The sequence below is a fragment of the Poecilia reticulata genome, linkage group LG13 (assembly GCF_000633615.1).
Source record: "Poecilia reticulata strain Guanapo linkage group LG13, Guppy_female_1.0+MT, whole genome shotgun sequence".
Taxonomy (NCBI): domain Eukaryota; kingdom Metazoa; phylum Chordata; class Actinopteri; order Cyprinodontiformes; family Poeciliidae; genus Poecilia; species Poecilia reticulata.
In genome coordinates, this window is record NC_024343.1 from 19,623,089 (window position 1) to 19,645,059 (window position 21,971).

General features: G+C 36.3%; 1 protein-coding gene across 4 annotated transcripts; it reads left to right on the forward strand.

Moving 5' to 3' along the window:
* The first annotated feature begins 53 nt into the window (after window positions 1-53).
* Window positions 54-20,680, forward strand: LOC103474713 (neprilysin-like). 4 transcript variants are annotated; one of them, XM_008425866.1, is made up of 23 exons: window positions 54-311; window positions 2,867-3,040; window positions 3,957-3,992; window positions 5,672-5,839; window positions 7,139-7,219; window positions 7,817-7,912; window positions 8,009-8,127; window positions 8,660-8,728; window positions 10,602-10,736; window positions 12,035-12,136; window positions 12,238-12,374; window positions 12,565-12,658; window positions 13,714-13,842; window positions 15,720-15,818; window positions 15,930-16,007; window positions 16,216-16,319; window positions 16,678-16,736; window positions 16,826-16,945; window positions 17,462-17,595; window positions 17,968-18,033; window positions 18,884-18,979; window positions 20,106-20,182; window positions 20,297-20,680. In XM_008425866.1, the coding sequence occupies exons 2-23, from the start codon at window positions 2,908-2,910 to the stop codon at window positions 20,394-20,396; spliced, it is 2,232 nt and encodes a 743-aa protein (XP_008424088.1). In that variant the 5' UTR covers window positions 54-311; window positions 2,867-2,907; the 3' UTR covers window positions 20,397-20,680. The 4 variants fall into 4 exon arrangements, with proteins under 4 accessions (XP_008424088.1, XP_008424089.1, XP_008424091.1 ...); XM_008425867.1 differs by having other exon boundaries at window positions 5,672-5,833; XM_008425869.1 differs by lacking the exon at window positions 10,602-10,736.
* The last annotated feature ends 1,291 nt before the right edge of the window (window positions 20,681-21,971 follow it).

Genomic DNA, 21,971 nt, shown 5'->3' on the forward strand with positions numbered 1-21,971 from the left:
GCCCCGAAGGCCTAAACAAGCATTTTACTATCATAGCAACATTTTCAGTTTAAATGATGCAGATAATGTCTGTATGGTGGTGTAGGTTAGCTCTGTTACTTTTGTTGACAACCTTATTTGAACCTGTCGTTGTGTAAAAATTAGAAAACAAGATTTTCAATGGAAAGACCAGCCACATATCATTGATTACGGAAGTTGACGTGGAAGAGCCTAAAACAGTCTGGTCCTAGTGGCGTACGTAACAAATTGCAGACTTCAGCTCCGTCGCCATAGTGACGAACTCGCTCGTGTGATTGAACTGAGCTTAATCGGTACGTTTTTCATATCTTTCTTCTTTTGGTCTATTTTTTTAGCCAAAATAAATTATGCATTTTAAACTATAAATAGCTGTATTTTCCTGCCACATGAAAGACTTCCCTTATTGTATCGTTGAAAATACTTTTAGCTAACGCCTAGTTTTTTGTTACGTTAAGTAATTAAATGTTTTCACTTACGGTGTTGTTTGGCTGCTAGTGTACATGTACGCCAGTAGTTTTTAAAATGTCAGTTTTGACCCTTTTTAAAAAATAATTTAGCATTAATAATTTACAAAGTTCAAGCCTACCTCCAACAAGTAAGATGGAGAAATGTTTTAAAATGTACGTCTCGTTATACATTCACGGATAAGAAGGTGAGCTTTACTTCCTTTAAACTTTGTGTCAAACATTAACTTTAGTTTATGCTAGTAGGTAATACTAATAAAAATGTGCTGTCTAAACATTTTAGTCCATTCTAACGGACAATGTTTTTACCTTATTTTGTACTTATTTTCAAGTATACTGTGTGTTTATTGTCGTTAGTGTCAAACAGAGACCAAGTTGACGGGGAAGGTTATGGTTCGGACTTTTTGCTTCCGAAGCATGAAGCAAGTTGACAAAGATCACAAAGCAACTTTGTAATGAAAGACAGCTGTGTACAGACAAAGTGTCTCTAGTAGTCATTATTAAACTATGATGCAACCACTCTGACGGAAAGTTTCCAAGTCAAACTATTAGAAGATTATGTTGTTGGGATGGAACTGTGAACTCTACAGAGGGTTTGTAGGCTTGTTATTGGAAAGTGCATGTAAGTCACAACCATGCCCAAGGCACATGCACTGTTTATGTTTTTCTAAATCTGTTCCCAAAAGACCTAACCAAACAAGTTTAAGGTGTTTCATAAATTAGAAGTCATCTCTAAACATATTCAAACAAAGAAAAAAAAACATTTTTAATTGATAAAGGGACTAAAAAGCACATAGGATGACCTCTAAGGATTTCCTGGGGCCTGTAAGAGAGAGAAAAACATCAAATTAAATATCATATGGCTCACTGCTTTACTAAGTTGTGTTTAACTTTTTTATTTTGATCAGTTGACAGAAGTGCTACTTTAAGTCCCTTGTCACTGTCCAAATTTCAAAGTGAAGTGACATGTTGGGTAAAGTAGTAAGAAATAAACTAATGTAGACAGTTATTCACATTTAAAGAAAGCTAATAATAGGCCTCATAAGTACAATAAGATGTTTAGCTACTATATGAAAACTGCACCAACCAAATATCTGTTGGAAATCTATGAAATAATGAAACCAACTTAAATTATCGTAAATGTAAGTGTACGTGCTTAGGAATACACTTTAGTAGAATTAAAAATATCACCATTGATAGGCAAGCACACATAAAAAGCTATCAATAATTGCCAAGTGAAAAAGTAAGAGTGTTTTCATTGACAAAGTTTTTGTAACTTTAGAACTCCAAACATACAGTGACTGAAAAAGGTAAAAAAAAAAGAAAACCCATTTTTTATTTTTGGGCCTTAATGTGAAAATTATATATATATATATATATATATATATATATATATACATACACATCCGTATTTTAAGGAACTGTTCTGTAATAGATTGCATCGTTGATATGATAACCGGTTGCTGCGATACGCCACGGCGTCCGCCATATTGAATTTGTCGTACAAGTAAATTAACTGAATTTCAAAAAGCGCCATTCGACAACTATTTTAAGTTAATGCCTGTCATTGACAAATTCTCTCACACACATTAATATATTTGAAAATCAAAGAAAGCTCTAACGACAACGACAAGGTAAAGTGTGCCAATAAATTATTACACCATAAAGCAAAAACATAGGTTGTTTTGAACACTTGTAATTTTGTCAGTAAATACTTTAAAATGTAGCATTTATTTATTCTTTATCAGTAAGGGAAGTGACATCACCAATCCTCCTCCTCTTTGCTTTTCGGTCAGTGAGGGACCGAAAAATAACTGATTTTCTACATCATTTTTTCCTTTGCCCTTTCAAAAGTATTTGCTCACCCAATCAGATGATTGGAATCAGATGTTCCTATCACTTCCATGGCCACAGGTGTATAAAATTAAGCACCAAAACGTGCAGACTGTTTTTGCAAACATTTGTGAATGAATGGGTCACTCTGGTCAGTGATTTCCAGTGTGGAACTGTGATAGGATGTCACCTTTACAACAAATCTAATTGTGAAATGTTCTCCCTCTGAAATATTCCAGAGTCAACTGTCAGCTGTATTATAAGAAAATGGAAGTGCTTGGCAATGACAGCAACTCCACGAAATGGTGGGTTACCACAGTGATGGTGACCTCTCCATTTAGTTACGGTCTCATGGTGTCCATTGGGGGCATTGAGGCCCTTCTGTTGAGTTTCTGTTGAAGTCTGTAGGCTGGTCTGGAGTTTTGGAAACTGATGGCAAGTGGTTCTAGAGAAAACTGGTGCAAACAGGACCTTTTCCAGTAAGAGTGACAGGAAGCTGTGACTGGAACAGCTTTGTTAATGAATTGACTTAAGGTTTTATCCCCTATTAGGTGAGTTGATACAGCTGGCTGGTGAAAGAGGAGACCTGAGAATGACAGAGACCGATACCCCAAAATCGGCAAAGAAGCCTTCTTTCACCTCTCTGGAAATCTGCCTCATTGCTGTCGCCTCTTTGCTCTTCATTGTCATTGTAGTCCTTGTCATCTCGCTTGCCACCCAGTCAAGTGAGTGTTTCAATTAAGAAACATGCACAAGTGTTGCCCTTTGCTCATATGTGTTCTGTGTGTGCTTTTATCCGCTGTGCTCTGGGATAGAATTAAAAAAGAAAAAGAAAAATTTGCATATGTGTTCAAACATCCCCTTAAAAAGGGTGTAATGATTCAAAAACAGTGTCTCAAATTTCTAAATGTAGGCTTGATTCCTATTTTCTAGAAAATGTTTGTCTTTTTGAAAAATGGATGATGATCTAAGAAAAATGGAAAATTGAGAAGCGAGGCCCAAGCCTTTTCTTTCAGCTTCACTCCTTCGTGTGTCTGCTTTAAAATAAGCAGTTGAATGGGGTTTGAGTATCAGTTATCACAAGCAGGTGATCTATAGATTAATTATTGACAAAGCTCAACAGGTCATGATGGCAGAATCCTGACAGAAAAGGTCATCCAATTGACATGACGCCACCTCTGCCCCCATGTGGGATTAGAGCAAACCTCAGACAAACAGTTTTATAATGGCAGAGGTAATGGAACTCAAAGCATCACCTCCAACATTTTTTGAGTAATTTTTACATTAGCAGCCAACATTGAGGCCAGGACGACAGGGTAGAACATTTGCCGCTATTATTAATTTTTTTAGTCTTGTGCTGTAAACTGCTTTGTCAGGGAAATGAACACTGAGTGGCTTGGCTATGCAGCCATGTTTACACTCAACTATGTTCATTTTATGTGCGCTCACTCATATAGCCCACAGAGCGCTTCGTTAAAGGTCAGATTGTAATCTGCACTTGTGAGGAGTTTTGCGTTACATATGTGCAACAAAGTAATCAATAAAAAGAAATGCAGAAGAAGGAACTGATTTAGATATAATCACCACTGAATGCTGAAAAACCCGCTAAGTAATGCAAATGTGTTTTACGTTGTCTTACAGATGAAATCTGCACCACAGCTGACTGCACAAAGTCAGGTAAGCAGCTTGTGTTTGTTTGTTTTTTCTCTCTATTGTTTCATCCTGAAGGCTTTGACTTCTCCCAGAGGGAGCCGGCATGGGAGAAGTGAGGCTGCTGCGGAAGCATTTTAGACGTGCTCACTGAAAACGGCCTCTTTGACTGAGACATGTTCTCTTTCAGTCAAAACCTCAGTAAAACAGAAATGATCATCCCTACTACATATAGAAATGTTCATTCAGCCAAGGAGTTCGCTTCTTATAGGAAATGAAACAAACATCTCAAAAGATAATAAAATAATGTACAATGAGATTAAGTTTAGAAAAAATAATAATATTCCTACTATTTACATTTGATTTATTAAATGTTATGTTGAAAATTATTTGTCTCCTTGATAAACAACAGAAAACTTGACTATAATTGATTTTACAGCAATCTAACCAATCGTTTAGTGATATTTTTTTGGTTATGAGTTCCAAGTCTTAGAAGTTGGAGTTTATCCAACAAAGGTTACAAAACGGGGTTACCCAAAGTGCTTCCTGGAGGAAGTTTGCAGCCGGGAGAATGATTCTGGGTGTCCTTTGACAACAATTCAAGAATATCATGAATTTGTTTGCTAGTTCATGCAGTTGATGCAGATCCACATTTAAATTTAAACAATGTTAGGAGGACACTTTTAGATGACAGACTTTAAAAAAAATACAGACAAGTAAAAATCCTAAAATGGAAAATGCTTCAAATTTCATTTTATTTAATGTGTAATTAATAGGGATCAAAACAGCAAAACACCAAGACTGATTTTTGTTTTAAATCTACACTGACTGAAAACTTGACACTTCAAAGAATATTTCCCAATTTTTCTAGTTAAACATGTAAACAGTTTAGTTTCCATTTTTATTGTAAGACCTGCAACAAAGAGCCCTTACCTTGCAACAAGCTTTGCTAAAACATAGTCTTATTCAGTGCAAATTATTCACAGATAAATGTACTTTCTTTAATTAAATCAGTGAAAATAATCAAAACAACCTCAATCAATTCTTAGCGTTTATCCCTGACTTAAATCATTCCACCTCACTTTTCAGTGAGGAATAAACACATTAAGTTTTGTGTTGGTATCTGAAATGAGCGGTTTGGCCCTTTAGCTCTGTAGGAGGATTAGATCACTCTAATCAGAGCTTTTTAGCTGCTTTCCTGTTTGTAGCATTCAGCTAATCAGCTGCAGCCTTCACCCTTCAACAGGTTCATAGCTAATCTTCTCTTTGAACACCTTGGTGTAAGATGATTAAACATATTTCCCAGAATGCCAAAGTATTAATTAGTGACATTGGAGGATCTTTAATAATCAGGTGGCTGTAGGTTGCTGTTGAAAAAGACCTAATTAAAAGTTGAACTTGTTTCGACCTGTGATGTTGGACTGATTCTTTTTTTTTCATGTGTGGAGGTTTAATTTGGAGTTTTTGGTTATCAGAGTATTAATTAAGGAGACATTTATTTATCTGACTTCCAGAGCTCTCTCTTTGTAAGTTTTATTACAGTCCTGACAGTCTCCCTAGCAGAACTAAATTGTATTTCATCTGTGTAATTTTATAGGGCTTCTTCCAGCTCATACTGTTGCAAATTATTTCATACTTGTTTAAGATTTTTTTATTTGTTTTTCCCTCCCAATAAACCTAAAGCTTGCCTTCTCAATTTCCCACAGCGTCTCGCCTCATTAGGAACATGGATGCTAGCGTGGATCCTTGTGACAACTTCTATCAATATTCCTGTGGAGGATGGATGAAAAAGAACATAATCCCAGAGACCCACACCAAATATGGCTTGTACAACATCTTAAAAGCCGAGTTGGAAGTCGTCCTCAAAAGTGACAGTATATTAAAAGGCTTTTTTTTTTTTGTTGTTCACAAGTACGAGTTATGCAATAATCCATTTAAAACTCAGATATATATGTGAAGCATTTTTATTTTCTCTGTAAATTTTGATAAAAAATTTTTTAATACTTTCTGTGACATTCCATGCTGTGACCTACACATTCAAGGCGAAGAGTGCTTCATTGTCCAGTAGAGTCATTGATATCTTAAACAAAGGAAGCTACAAAAGATTGCTTCTAAAGAAGCATGCTTCTTTTACAGTGCTGTATTATGGTTGATTGGAAGAAAGTCTTTTTAAGTAAAAAAGAGAGACTTTAAACTCAACAGCTTGTTTCCCTGAACACAGACATGACCACAGTATTCAGGGAATTTTTTCCCCCTCAACACAGTAAAGTTCCTGATAATAATCAGAAAATGAATTCTGATGTTTTGAAGCACTGGAGTCATTCAAAGTTGCAGAACAACATCTCCTGAGGACTCGAGGTTGAGTCCTCTAGTTGATTGTTAAAAAAAACCAAAAAGACCTATTTCAGAGTTTGGGGGATATTCACATTGTGTGGACTGCAGTTGAGCAGAAGTCTAATAACTACTATTACAAACAGCAAGGCAAGTTAACTTTATTCAAAAGAAAATTTCAGTTAAAGGCATCTTGAAGTGGTTACACCTTGGAATTAGGAACATAAGCACATTCTGATAGTTTCTATTACACACTATGTTAAGAGCACACATACCACACACACTGTTGGAGCTAAATCTAAGACAAGTTGAGGATGAAAAAAACCCACTAAATGGTTTCTGTGAGTTCCTTTATGAAATTCTGCAGTAGTAATATCAGTTTAGTCAATCACAAAGTACTGTATGTAAAAAAAACTTCACTCTTGTGACTCATTTAGAAGTTTCGTTGAAGCAATATATCTCGCTTTGACACATACTGACAAAACGTTGGTGAGAAAAAATCCTGTAAATACCTTTACGCACAAGGGCACACAGACTTAACTTTCTGCTCAGTTTGACGCACTAAGGATACATTAGTTATGCACGAAGCTGATTTATTCATGTCAGAACAAACCCCAAGGTGCCATATATCCCTGTGACAGAAATTTTGTTGGCGACACATCTGTTGTTTTAGATTTAGTGACTGCGTTGACCAGTAAAAAGTATTCAAGAAAGAATATGGGATGTGCAAATTAGCTACATGACGCTCTCTAGATATTACTGGCTTGGGAACAGCCATTTCATAATATGATTGATCAAATGCGGTGTCAATCATATGTTCTTTTGTTTGTGCTTATATGCAGGTGTCCTTGAAAAGAAGGTGGAGAGCGAGGCTGCTGCTCTCACCAAGGCAAAGACACTTTACAAGTCCTGCACAAACCAGAGTGAGTCAGCAGACATGAGATGTGAATGGACTAATTCATTTTAGATAAACTGTTATGTTTTGTATAGGCATCACTTTGTACAATTCCTGAAGGTTGTCTGTTTCTTTCAGAATGTGGAAGATAAAAATGTAATATCAGATATAATATCAAACATGCTCATCTTTTCATTTTGTAATACTGTTGCACATAACATTATATATGTATACATGATCTAGAAATTGTAATGGTCACCCAAAACTCTTAAACGTTTTACTGACTACGTTTTAATTAATGTGGCACTCGGAGATCTTGCTCAGCCACTGTTTTGTTTTTCAAGTTGGAGAATTTGTATACAAATTGTCCATTAGTATTCCAGGACTGAACAAACAGGTTCAACTTCTAAGTAAAAACATAGAAGAAAATAATTATTTTTACAATTTTTTTTTGTTTGTAATAGATATGTTGTAAAGTTACAACAACGGGTCTTACAAGGTTACAATTTCAATTTCAAAATTAGAGTGAATCTTTATGCATGTTCCGATTATACTTTTTCAGCTTGTGTAAAATTACTGTATGCAAGCTAATTCCTGTTTGACTTTCATCAATACTGCACTGTAGCATTAATTGAGCAGAAAGGAGGGGCTCCTTTGCTCGACATGCTGCCAGACATCTATGAGTGGCCTATGGCTGTGGACAACTGGGAGAATGACTATGGTATGACATTTTTACCCTTCTTCCTCTCACTGCCATAAATCACTTATTGCAGTTCTTCCCTCGCACATCATCCTTCCTCCAATCTTATTTCTTCAGGGAAAACCTGGAGGTTAGAGGATGTCCTTGCCAGGTTAAATTGGAAATATGCAACACCACTCCTGGTTCACCTTATGGTTTACACTGATGAAAATGACTCCACTTCACACATCATTCATGTGCGTACAAAGCTTTTGACTGTAAAACCTCTAAAAGCCAAGTAAATTAAAATTCAATATGTTAATTTTTTACTAATTTTGACGGAGTGGATAAACGACAATTCAAGTATATTTGTTTTTTCAGTTTTGATTATTTGGCTTACAGTCGATAAAAACCTCAAAACACAATCTCCCAGAATATTTGAACATTACAAAAATATAATTTTGGACTAAAACACAGTCCAAAATGTTTTAGTGTAGTATATGGATTGAAATGTGTAGCAAAGATTCCTGGAATTTGGAAAACAATAAAATTAAATTAAAAAAAATTAATTAAAAAAACAACAACAAAAAAAACTATCAAACTATCAAAGTTAATTTTTGTATTGTATGCAGTGAGACAGCTGATAAATCAGACGTACTTAAATTCTTGAACAAGTGTCTCTTGTAATGAAAGAGTTCAATCTGTTGGGCAAAACTGGTTACATAATGGTCTTTATTTCTGGTAACAAGAATATTGTCTTGATTTTTTTTGTCTTCTATTCTTTGTCAGTTTGGCCCGCAAGTGTCCTTTGGCCTCTTGTCCAGAGACTACTACACCTGCAAAGGTCGCTTTGCAGAGGTGTGCTGAAATGTTTAATAATTATTTGTTCATGTGTAAGTAACTCGTAACCAAAGCAGTAGAAAATGTTAATTTGTGCTTGCGCTGATTTATTTTGTTGAAAGATTTTGTAACATGGAAAGCTGGCGTCTCATGAAGCACAGGGCTGAACAACAAAATCAATAATGCATATTGTGACAGACTCAAGATCAAATTAATAGATACTACATCTAATAGAACATTCAATATATAACAAAATTCACTGAACTCCGATCCAGAACCACTCTGCATTCTGGGAAATGTAAGCAGAGGAAAGGCAATAGCTTCTTAACTTCTCACAGTCAGCTGAGCATGGAAGACGGGATCAACCAAGCCACAACCTGTTGAGAAACTTGTGCAGCAACACTTTAAGGTTTCACCAATGTGCCTCATAACTGCTGAACAACAAACAATGGCGTAGAGTGAACACTGTGGAGGAAACAGAAAAGTTCATGCTACCAGTTTGGCAGTATTTCAACTAATTAAAACCAAAAAAATTATCAATCAGTATATCAATAATTGTCTATTAACTGATACAAAACAGTCAAATTGTGATGTTTTTCAGCCAGATTGTCCAACCCAATGAAAGCATCACCGTCATAATTGAACATTTTTGCACTGCTTAAATGCAACAGTTTGGATTAAGCTATAGGGAAAACATTGCCTTTCACTGGTTTGTTGTAAATAAAAAGTGGGGAAGAAAATCTTTTTAAGGTAAGGTAATTTTATTTGTATAGCACATTTTCAGCAACAAGGCAATTCAAAGTGATTTACATGAATTAAAAGGAAATAGAAACAAAATAACAAACCAAAGAAAGGAGCACAAAAAAGAGGAAAGGACACATTGGGGCAAATCGCAACATTCAGACAAAACAAAGGACAAAACAGAGATATGATTGAAGGCGGTGACATCAAAGGGCCATGAAACCAGGTGGCTGAGCCTCCTGGCAAAGTCCGATAGAGCTGTTTTTATCAAGGCTTCATGTCCTTAGGAGAGCTCAACTCCACAGCTCCATGGATATAAGGAGGGAGAGAGGTGGGAAGGAGCGTTGTGTTTACATATCTTCAAGGAGATTAGAAATATGCAGCCCTTCCAAGGCCACACAGGAAAGCCAATTCATAAACAGAATGTCTTAGGTCGGGAAGATTATAAATTTCAATCTTCCCTAAAGTCTCTCCGATACATCTCAGTTCCCAATCTTCCAAATTAGTTTGATCGTTCCACTGAACCGAAACTAGCAACTTCTCCAAGATCGATTCTAACTTGTTGGTGAGTTTTAGAGTCCTCGTCCCTGTCCACACCAAGAGTAAAAGTGTTCGCTAGTTCGGCCAAGTGCATCACAAATTTGTCGATAATCCAGGAATCCACAAGCTCCAAACAGAAGAAATCCTGTTATCATGAATAAATCCAGGGTGAATCCCGCCGGGTGTGTCCCCTCAGGACAAGAGGGTTCTCCTGTGCCCAGACTTCTGGTTGAAAATTTGATCAGTTGCATTGAGAGACCGGTTGACTAGATCCATAATTTGTAGATTTGGGTGATGTGCAAAGAAAGGCTCCAAAAATATAGGAAAAGACAAGACAGGAACAGAGCAAGCAGGGCAGAAAAGGGCAGGAAGGGAGCAGAGGAAAAAAGCGTCCGCCTTCATCGAGAGCAAGAGAAAAAAGTAAGACGGACCAAATGTTGTCATCCTCTCTTCTGGTTTTATTTTACAGCTGATTGTGAACTGTTGATTTGATAAAACAAAAAGCAGCTACAGGAAGTAGCTGTAGCAACAGTTGGTCTGTGCATTGTTGTGAGAAGACACTTTTTGTTTTGGGAAAACAAACATTATTATTCTAAAATATGCTTTACAGGCATGTCAAGCTTATGAGCAGTTCATGTTTGACATGGCAAAGCTGATCCGCACTGACCGGGGACTGAAAATCAGCGAAACAGACATAAAAGCAGAGGTGACACGAGTTGTGGATTTGGAGAGAGACATCATCAGTGTGAGCATACGTCTATTCTTTCAGAGATCACTTAAGCTGAAATGTGACGCACAGTTTGGCGTTTGCTCTTGTCTTTGTTTAGCTCTTGGACTTTCGCAGTTTGTTTTTCCATCAGTAAGGAGTGCATGTTAATAATCTGTTGCTCAAACCTAAAATACTTTGATTAGTCAAATCAGATGAACAACTCTACACTTAATTATTGATGATTAAAAAAACCTCTGGGTATTCATTGTTGATTTATTAGTCCAATAGCTACATTATTAATCACACTAAGATCCCCTTAATGATTTTAATTAAGTAAAAAGGTATTACTACAACATAAAGAAAAATTGCTCAAAATGTTCTTTAAAGCCCTAAAAGCCCTATGATCCCTATTATCTCCTGTAATAATTAAATTACTTCCCAAGAACTGCTCTACAGCTCTTCCACCTTAACCTCTGTCTTCTCTGGATTGATGGTCTGCTTGGATCCAACAGTCGTAGTGTTTGCCCTGAAGACACTCTTAGAAAGGCAGCCAGTGCTGGTCTCTGCCAGTACTGGACTTTGGGATGTGGAAACTTTGGATTTGGAACTCATTTAAAGACAGCTACTGACACTGATCATATCTAAGGCACAGCCAAAAACAAAACAAAACAAAAAAACAAAGTCCTTTGCAGTATTCAATGTAAACAAAAATGTATGGTTTGGGGAGTAAGAGCTTTTCTTGTCAGTAACCTCAATGGGGAAAATAACATTACCCCCTTTGTGGTTTCTCCAAAACCCTACCATTTTTCTGTATACATGCTTTCTTTTTGTTTAGTTTTTTTTACATCTGGTCTACTTGTACAGCTAAAATAGTGGAGTAATCAAATGTAAAAGCAGAGAAGTGTGGCCACATTTATCCATTTAGTATTTTAAAACCCTTGCATATTTATTAGGTGTTTATGTGACCAGCATCATTCGGCATAAGATAGCATATTAAGAAAAAGTTCACAGTACAAAATAATTCTGGGCATATACACATCTTTTTGAGACAAGCTTGTTAACCGGTCACAACAGATTTGTAACCCTGTTTTGTCAGTCTGTGCTTCTCCTGTTGCTCACATGCTTTGCTTCCTCTCCACTCTGCTTCTCAGTATTACAAAGCAGTTAAACAGTTCAAACTCTGACATTTACAGACCCGAGGCCTCCTGAGCTGCACATGCTTCATGCTTCTGGAGATGTACCAAGAGTGTAAATGTGTTGGGAACTCATAATTTTCATGAAATTTTTAAGCTCTAGTCTTATGTTTCGTTTTGTTGTGTTTCCTTTTCTCCCAGGCCATTGACCCACAGATGCTTCCGAGTAATCAAGTGTTACTTCACAACAAGATGGAATTAAGGAAGCTGAACAGAAACTTCACCTTTGAAATTGACTCTCAGGTAATGCTAACATCTTAGCTTGTGAGTATTGCTATTATTTAAACTTTGTGTTAAATATCTCAAACTTGGTTTCTTTGTGTGTGTTTTGGCTCAACCTGAAGAAATTCAACTGGAGTTACTTCACAGCTAAGATAATGGAGACAGTGAATGTCACGGTTCCTGAATCGGAGATAATCATCAACAACTACCCCAACTATTTTAGAAAACTCAAAACTGTATTAGCCAAATACACCAAGAGGTGTGTAAGATTACACAAGTCAGAGATGGTTATTGTTTTTCAGAGAAATTGCTTACCTGTACAATTGTATGCGTTTCTGTCAAGGTGAGAGCACAGGATGTGGTTAGAAAAACCTGGTCACACTCTGCTGTTAGATCACTGCAGGATCATGTCGATCTCCTTGTCCTTGCTGCATTTTTTTTTCTCTCAGGGATCTGCAAAACTACTTGGTTTGGCGGTTTGTTATGAGAATGGTAGAGTGGCTGAGCCAACCTTACAGAAACATCAGTAACACTTTCCACAAGGTAAGGCCTGATATCACCTTGACATGTTGACTTGGGAAAACTACTTTCATGAATGGCTTTTAACTCCAGCAGGATTTAGTTTTAAATTGTATGTTTGTTTGTTTTTAAACTGTAAGAGTTTTTATTTATTTATTTTTTTTTATAAATAAATTTATAAATACATTTTTTTTATTTTTTTATTGTTATGTATCAGCTGTGGTTGTTTTAAAGTGCTTTATAAATAAAGTTGGATTGGATTGGATGAATGTCCTTGCAACGTCTTTATAACAATTTCAACGTGGAAAGTTGTTGTACAGGTGTAAAAAATTACTTGTAGTTGTTGAAAAGAAAAAGGTACAAGGAATTCTTATAGATGTTACATTTAACAGACTCTGAAATGTCATTAAAACAAGGAAGATGTCTTTGTCATAAATTTACCCATTGGTCATGGAACAAATGTCGGTGTGTTTGAGAAGGGTCCAATCACTGTCATTCATCAAACACTAGAAAACATCTAAGGAGATTGCAGAATCTACTTAAGAATAAAGGTGGCTGGGAAATAATTCTGAATGATCATGATCGGTGATCACTTAAATGTTTGGTGAAATCAAATAGAAGAAAAACAACAGTGGAACTCTGGGCTGTGTTTAATAGTGAAAGTAAGAGCATTTCCACACACACAATGAGAAGGGAACTCGAGGGATTGCGACTGAACAGCTGTGTAGCCTTTAGAAAACAACTAATCAGTGAGGCTAAATGGGGAAAAAAAAAACCTCTTGGAGCAATTTAAGAAGATCATGTGGTCTGAGTTAAGATTTACCATCTTCCAGAGTGACGCGCCCATCTTATCCGGATGGGCGCGTCAGGATAAGAAGAGAGACAAGCGAAGTTATTACCTAGCGCCTACTGGATAAGCCTGTGGGGCAGTGCTATGATCTGGGGTTGTTTATTAAAATGTTTAGGTGATGCAGTGCTTTATTTCTTGTTTCATGTAGATTCTTGTAAACATTTTTTTATAACCCATCCTTTTTCTTTCACTCTACATTCATTATGTTGTCTCATCACCTTCGCAAAAGGTTCTGACCGGTAAAACATCAGAGGTGGCTGTGTGGCGACTGTGTGCACTGTACGTCAACAGCTACCTGAAGCAAGCTGTGGGACGGCTCTACGTGCAGGAGGCTTTCTCTGAGAACAGCAAAGAGCTGGTAGGTAGAGGCTGAACTGGACCGATTCAAAAAGCTTTATTGAACAGCTTTCATTTACATTGACATTCTGAACTGATGACATGAAAATAGTGAGTGTTTTTATATAGCCATATACAGAACGAGATAGTTTAAGAGACATCTGTAATTTTGTCACCTGTCTCGTGTCTGTGCCTCAGTGTTGTCGTGCTTGCATCCATGGGAAGCAGCTGAATGAGGCGTCCTTGTTTTCAGGCTCACACCGCCTACGCTGTAAATCTCAACTGTGTGCCTCTGTGTGTGTGTGTGCACACGCAGGCTTTGCCGCAATACTGTGTCATGTATGAGTGACACCGTCGTAACTTTTAAGCATCTCAACTTCTTTAAAGATGTTTGCCTACTCAGATCAAAGTCAGAATTCTGAGATTAAAGTTAGAAATCCCTTACATGTAGATTAATCCATTATAGAAAATATTTCTGAGGAGATTTATGCATCTATAAGTAATTCAATTTTTTGTATATATTTTCTTTATCTGTGGGAAGTAGCTGATTGATCATTCAGACTATCAACAGACCTCTTCTTACACATTTATATATCAGCGGTCAAGAGACATTCAGTGTACTGGAACATTAATTAATAAATAAGCACTCCAAGCCTGTAAGCAGCTTGTTTCTTGTTTAGCTCTAGTTTCAGCTGCTCACCATGCATATTTAATATAAATACAGCTAAGTGGAAGCTTTCACTGTAAAACTAAGATGAAATCAGTGAAGGTTTATTGTGAAATTTGTACAATCTGCATGTGTCCACACACAGCAATCTCCCCTAAAGGCTTGTCGTAAAAATCTCTGTGTGGTCTCTGCCAGTTTGTGGCAAACCGCAACTTTTTTTAAAGGGTTGTGCAATGAGTAAGCAAGGGGTCCACTAATGTGACGAGACAAGGGGTTTTTGGGTTTTCTCTTGCTGTGGTCTCAGAGTAGGTCTCAGTTCATTTAATTCTTTATGTGAAGCAATGCATTTAAAAATGTGGAAATTCTTGGGGGTGACATCATAAAAAAATCCTCAAGGAAAAAAAAAATCTGTTGTAGAGGTTCAACAACACTATGCAGGTTTGAAATGGAGTGTAATGACAATAGTATCATTAAACAATTTTATGACTTTATAAAGTTATTTTTCTTTCCCTTGGTTGCAAGATCATTTATTTTAATATCCTTCCCTATTATATCTGGAACAAGAATTGTACATTCAGCGTAAAAAGGCAAAAGTTTTTTCTCACTGTTTGAAGTTAAGCTACCCCAAACATCTCTTGTTTTAGATCTGTTAGAATAACCAAATTATTTATATTTCCTAAATGACAGAAAACTTAAGAGGCGTCTTTTTTTGTAATTTTCTTTAAATTCAGAAGTTTGCATTCAGTCATCCCTATCTCTTTCAACACTAAGGGAAAGCTCCGATTATTTCCTGGTTTTGGAAAACTCTTAACAGGTCAACTGACAATGACATTGCCACCTGGAGAAAAAATAAATTATTTTAAGTCGACCTTTTTTTATTTCTTTTAGTCACATGTATGGTCAAGTCCTCCAAGGAAAATCCTGATGGAAATATAAAAAATTTCAGAATATATTGTTGTTTTTAAAGTGATAATGTCAAAGCAGTTGCCATTAATTACAAATTTATGAACAAAGTAATATGCAAGTCTGAATCGTTCTGATATGTGGATATGTAAGGCCTAATTTTAGGAAGTGTGTTAATAGTTTGAAGTTATATTTGTCTTATTTCTAATTCAATTAGAATTGATGAACAGAAACAACCAGCAGACCAGAGAACCTTTTCATGATGCATTTCCCTATTCTACCATTGGCATCTTATGACATTTGCTCTCTTTGGTGTGTTGTGAGATTAGATGGAGGAGATGATTAAAGACATTCGGGAAGTTTTCATTAGTAACCTTAATGACCTCACCTGGATGGATGAAGAGACCAAAAAAGCAGCTGAAGAGAAGGTGTGAATTTCATTTTCAAGAATCAACTTATTTTTCTATTTACAACAAGTAGACCAGGTTTAGTCTTTTTTGACTTTTTTTTGTGTTCATTTGTTGTTGTTTTTTTTCCAGGCCCGAGCTATCCGTGAACACGTTGGTTATTCTGAAGACATCATGGATGATGAATATCTAAACAATGAGTACAAAGATGTAAATATTTATGAAAAAATACTTTTACCCATATTTCACTAAGTTCTTGTAATAGAAAATACTTTAGGAAAGTTGCGTTTCTTATCCTAACTAAAACTTCCCTGTGAATATTTGACTGTAATGAGTTTCCCTCGTGAATACATGACCGAGTGCTGACGGCTTTCATCAACACTCGGTCATGATGTTTTTCTGGCTGTGTTGGTGTTAGCTGAACTACAGTGCAGAGGAGTACTTTAAAAACGTCCTGCAGAACATGGAGTACGTGCAGAAGAAACGCCTGCGGAGACTTCGAGTCAAAGTCAACAAGGAGGAGTAAGGTTTCTTTTTGTGGAGATTTACCAGCTTTACTCCAGATGTGTTGTAAATGAAAAGTGCATTGTTTGGTATTAAATCATCTGTCTTATTTATGATCCCAGCAGAGTGGCCTACTACAGTGTTAAACTCATTTATTCTTTGTGAAGTGTGTTCACTTTCTACCACACAAACTCCCACACGCATTCAGAGTTCAGCTTTAACAGCAGGGAGTCCTACATTGACCTTGGGCTTTAAAAGCTGTATGTTAATTTTCCAGGCTTTCCCTCCAGTAGGGTTCTTACTTTGCCTCGGTGCTTTTTCATAGTGTCATCATTTAATAACACCTGCTCTCAATTTTTTTATCTATTTTTTCAAGGTGGTTAATTGGAGCTGCTGTTATCAACGCCTTCTACTCGGCCAACTTTAATGAAATAGGTACCAAATGAACGCTGGACATTTTGTTCAGTCATAAAACATAAAGCCTGACATATTTTGAAATTTAAAACTGCGTTCTCTGTCTGTAGTGTTTCCTGCTGGAATCCTTCAACCCCCGTTCTTTAGCAAAGACCAGCCTAAATCTCTCAACTACGGTGGAATTGGCATGGTAATCGGTCATGAGATTACACATGGCTTTGATTACATCGGTATGCATTTTCCACTTCATTGTTCTCCCTTACAGTTTTGCTGGATTACATTAGTCTGTGAATAGATGAACTTCCACCTGTAACTGGTACCACTTAAAGAGCTTTGTTTCACCTTATGATGCCTTTGGCCTCAGGATGTTGAACTGTATTTGTACTTGTAATTGTACTGTCATGTAAATTATTTTCCACCTCAGGCATGTCACCTGCCTTCTTATTTACACATAACAAATTCTAATATCTAACAATCATTTTTAGCCATAGGAAGCTTACGATTTCAAAGCGTCAAAATTCCATCATTCAGTTTTACAGTTTAGTCATTTTAGTGTAACAGGGGAAGTGCAGAGGCTTCGTCTGGCTGTTTGGGCCATAGATAAACATGTTGCCCTTTGTTTCATGTTACTTAAAATTTGCAAATGGGGTCATACTTGCAGTTTTCATTATTTAATTATTATTGGAGTATAAATACGTGTTAATATTCCCATCTCTAAATCCCAGACATCTGTTCTGTGTCTCTAGGTCACAGGTATGACAAGGATGGCATTCGGAAGGACTGGTGGACTCCTGATTCTTATAGAAAATTCCTGGAACTCTCAAAGTGTTTGGCTGACCAGTACAGCAACTTTTCCTGGGACCTGGCTAATGGTCTACATGTATGTTTGCTCCTTTTTCTTTTGGAATATTACATGCAAAATTCCAATTAACCTTACTTTCATTGATTTTACCAGATTTCCTGTTGCCTTTTCCAGCTTGTCCATCTGTCATTTTTCAATCTTTCCTCCTGTTTTGCAGCTTCATCTTCTCTCTGCTTTAGGTGTCTTTAGTATTTTATTTTGACATATGAGTGCTTCTCCTTTTATCCATCCTCCTCTGTACTGCTCCTTTGAACAAAGCTTCTTTTATTCCCTGGGTAATTCGTTCTCATAACCCAGAAACTGATATCTGCAGCTTACTGAAAATATGGAGAGAAAACTTTCAGGTTTCATAATTACCTTTTGCACTCTGCACCTTTATTTTCTCCTTAGTTGAATGGCAACAAGACCCTCGGTGAGAACATAGCTGACAATGGAGGGATTCGACAGGCATACCAGGTGAAGAACTTAGGAGATACTGTAAAAATATGTTTTTGTTTACATATGTGACCTGCTTCATGCAACTTGAAACAAAAATTGAAGTCTGTTTGTCAGGGTGTTGACATGTTTGTTAGGTTTTATGAAGGTGTGATTTCTGGTACTGTGACTCTGGATCAACTGAGGGTCACTAACCAGTCTAAAGTCATTAAAACTCTGTAAAAAGATTTATATGTTATTTAAGCATAAAAAAATGATCTTGTTTTGTGTGTAAAATAAGATCTTGGAAAGATACAATTTTACATAAAAATTGCTTCAAGATTATTACTCTGAATTAGAGATGCAAAGAGAAATTGCTTTGTCATCATTGTCTTATAATGTTCTGCTTGAGCCAACCTGACCAGTGACTGGTCTGGCACATCATGAAAATTTAAATTTTCTTCCTGTTCATTAGTGCACCAGATAAAGGCACAGCCAGGTTGCAATGACAACATTGTCTGTTAGGGGACAGCCAGTAATTATTTAACAATTATTAATAGTAATTATGTCATGCTGAAAAGGGTCAGGAAAGAGCATGACTACAAGCAGAAAGAAATCAAACTGTACTAAACACTAGAAATGAACCACAAAATTCTGACTAGTTTAATAGTCCGAAAAATAGATTTTACTTTTGTTTGTTTTTTTTGTTTTTGTGTAAAACAGAACTGAATTGGCAAGATGTCTATTATAATAGCAAATGTGTACTTTGTAACGTAGAAGCTGTGGAGGCAAACATAAATGAGAAATATATGTAGTGCGTTATTGAAAAATAAATAAATCAAACATTTATTCACTATGTCTAAGATATATGCAATTTTGCATTTTATTATAGGCATACAAGAAATTTGTGGAGAGGAATGGAGAGGAGCTCCCACTGCCTGGGATTGACCTTTCACATGATCAACTCTTCTTTCTTAACTTTGCACAGGTAATCAGTCAAACAAAAAAAGTTTAGATTGATAAATGTTTATTAAAGTTCAGTATTAAATATTTTTAATCAATATTCCTGACATAATTCATTCTGCCTAGCTCAATAGTTACTTGATAATGCTTTACTGTAAGAGAATTATGACCTGCTTTAATTTGTAAAACAATTTGCCTTAAATTGAACATTTTTTAATAGCAGGTACATGATGACACTAACCACTTTAGTAAAAATCCAACCTTTTAATTTTAGTCATTAATTGTTCCTATTTTTTGTCTTGAGAAAAATGTCATTCACGAAAGACAAAAACTATGATCTCAAAGTTGTGAAGTTGCTATGCACCTCTTTAAAACTGCAGTATCTCCTATGAAGGACAATTTTCGCTTACATCATTATACAGTTGGGAACATGGTAAGTGAGCTCAGTTCTAGATAACCCCAACTAGGTAACACTTTATTTGAAGGGGTGAATAAGATTGTCATGACACTTTCATAAACATGACATAACACCTGACATGAACATAAATAAGCCTTCATGAATATTTATGACTGTTGTCATAAAGTATCATTCGGTAAATTATGACACTTTTAATACAAAGTTGACATTATTCAAAATGTCTTTGTTATGACAACTTGACATTAACCAAGAAATCATTACTGTTTAAACTTTACCTTTAATAACATAAATTTACCTAAATTTTAAAGTACAATCAGTAATACTTTTATAACAAATTTATATCAGTAATGATGTCTTGGTTAATGTCAAGTTGTCATAACAAAGACATTTTGAATAATGTCAACTTTTTATTAAAAGTGTCATAATTTACCAAGTGACGCTTTATGACAACAGTCATAAATATTCATGAAGTCTTATTCATGTTCATGTCAGGTGTTATGTCATGTTTATGAAAGTGTCATGACAGTCTTATTCACCCCCCTTCAAATAAAGTGTTACACTCAACATGACATTGCAGTTACAGAAAATGTAATAATTTCTATTTATCTTTTGCAAACATGAATATGCTTTTGGGATGGGGTGCCAGGAATACAGTGGGATACCCGACACATCTGTAATTGAATTCATGAAGCCCTTCTTGTCTGATACTTTGCATCCTGTATATCTCTTTAAGATTTGGTGTGGATCATATCGACCACAGCAAGCTGTTATTTCCATTAAAATGGATATACACAGTCCAGTGATGTACAGGTAATAACTCAAAGTACATAAATCAGCACTTCATGACTTAAAAGTACAGTTTAAAAAGCAGGAACCCTCTGACACACAAAGTTCACTAACACCGGTCTCCTTTGAACACTCTAGAGTACTGGGCTCCCTTCAGAACTTCCCAGAGTTTGCCAAAGCATTCAACTGCAACAAAAGCAGCAACATGGTCTCTGACAACATTTGTCGTGTTTTTTGACCTAAAGACCAAACACAGTCTTTAGGTCTGTGTTTCCTGCCAGTACGATACCTCTCCTGTATAACTGCTGGAGCTCCATGGAGGGCTGCAATGAGATGGAAACTTCCCTTTGTTCTTTACTGGATGGACCACAGCTGGTGAACAGCCAGTGCAGCATGCACTTCATCCAAGATGGATTCTTGTCCCAAAAGGAATAACCCTTATGGGTTATTGTCTGCTGTTAAAGTTTGTCTCAAACTGTAACACTGCTGTTCAGTAAATCAACTCTTTCAATCTCCTGCTCACTGAATACAATCACTCCTGTTTTTTTAAAGTTTTATTCTGTTTTTTGCTTTCTCATTTCCTTACCATTTGAGCCTGCCAGTGTTTGTTTTGTGGGTGAATATACGAGTGTGTTTCAGTCAAAACGCTTTACAAGTAGTAGGCAATAGAGTGGCGGACAGAAAAATGTGCTCAACCCACTCACGCATTAATACGCCGCCTACCCACTCACATACATGCAACAGGGCCGAACCACTGTATCGTATGTGGGACTCAGCTGCAACTCATAAACCGCGGCTGTTTTCAGCCTCTGGCTTGTTTGCAGATTTTCTCTACAGTTTTCCCATCATGGACCGTTTGAGTCAATTATCACACAGTCAGAATTGTGCAATACACAATATGTTGATGGCTGCTGACCAGGGTCTTTTTTTTGTAACATAATAGCTAACCTTTGTTAGATCTATGTTGACCTGATTTGAATGTGTTACTCGTTAACACAACAGCACAATGGTCCACCACCATTGTAGTCTTGTGATCGGAAGGTTGTAAGTTCGATTCCAGCTTCCTCCTACCACATGTGGACGTGTCCCATGGGCAAGGTACACAAGGAAAACCTTCTGTTTTGAACTATTTCATCAGTTTCTTCAATTTAATTTCAAGGATTATCAACCAATAAATAAATATATTTAGATTTTTATGCTCTGTTCAACCACATAACTTTTTTGGGGAGATGACATGCTTTCTTATTGTATTTATCTGTCTGCCTTGCTTTTTCAGTTGAATTGTAAACAGTTTTCAGCAATAGCACAATAAAGTCAGCAGGTGGCAGCATTGTATATGATATATTTCTGTTTCAACATGGTTTGAAACAGTTTGTCAACTCATTATCTAAATCCATATTTTCCTGATCTGGGATGTGGGAATTTATTTGTTTTCAGTACTTTATTATTGTACCTATTGATATTTTTTATTTTTATTCATTTATTTTTCTTGTGAATTCACTGAAATATTTTACTGGTGTATTCATAGACATTGTAAACAATTGTTGAGCCAATTTCCACATTCTACAGAATTGGATAAAGGTTCATAAAGTCAAACATATACAACTAGTTGGATTAACACTGCTGTCATAGTGCATTAATGCCTCCTACTTGGGTTGAAACTATTTTCTGGTACCCCACTTTCAACCACAGGTCAAAAGAAGCATTTTATCATCATAACATTTTCAGTAAACGATAAAGATCATGTCTGTATGGTGGCGTAGGTTTGCTCTGTTACTTTTGTTGACAACCTTATTGGAACCTTTTTCTGTGG

Excerpts from the sequence above, each read along its gene's own strand:
- LOC103474713 (XM_008425866.1), top strand. The coding sequence starts at position 2,908 with ATGACAGAGACCGATACCCCAAAATCGGCAAAGAAGCCTTCTTTCACC. Across the intron at positions 7,220-7,816 it reads CAAGTCCTGCACAAACCAGA|CATTAATTGAGCAGAAAGGA; the intron begins GTGAGTCAGCAG and ends ACTGCACTGTAG. Across the intron at positions 16,320-16,677 it reads GTCAAAGTCAACAAGGAGGA|GTGGTTAATTGGAGCTGCTG; the intron begins GTAAGGTTTCTT and ends TATTTTTTCAAG.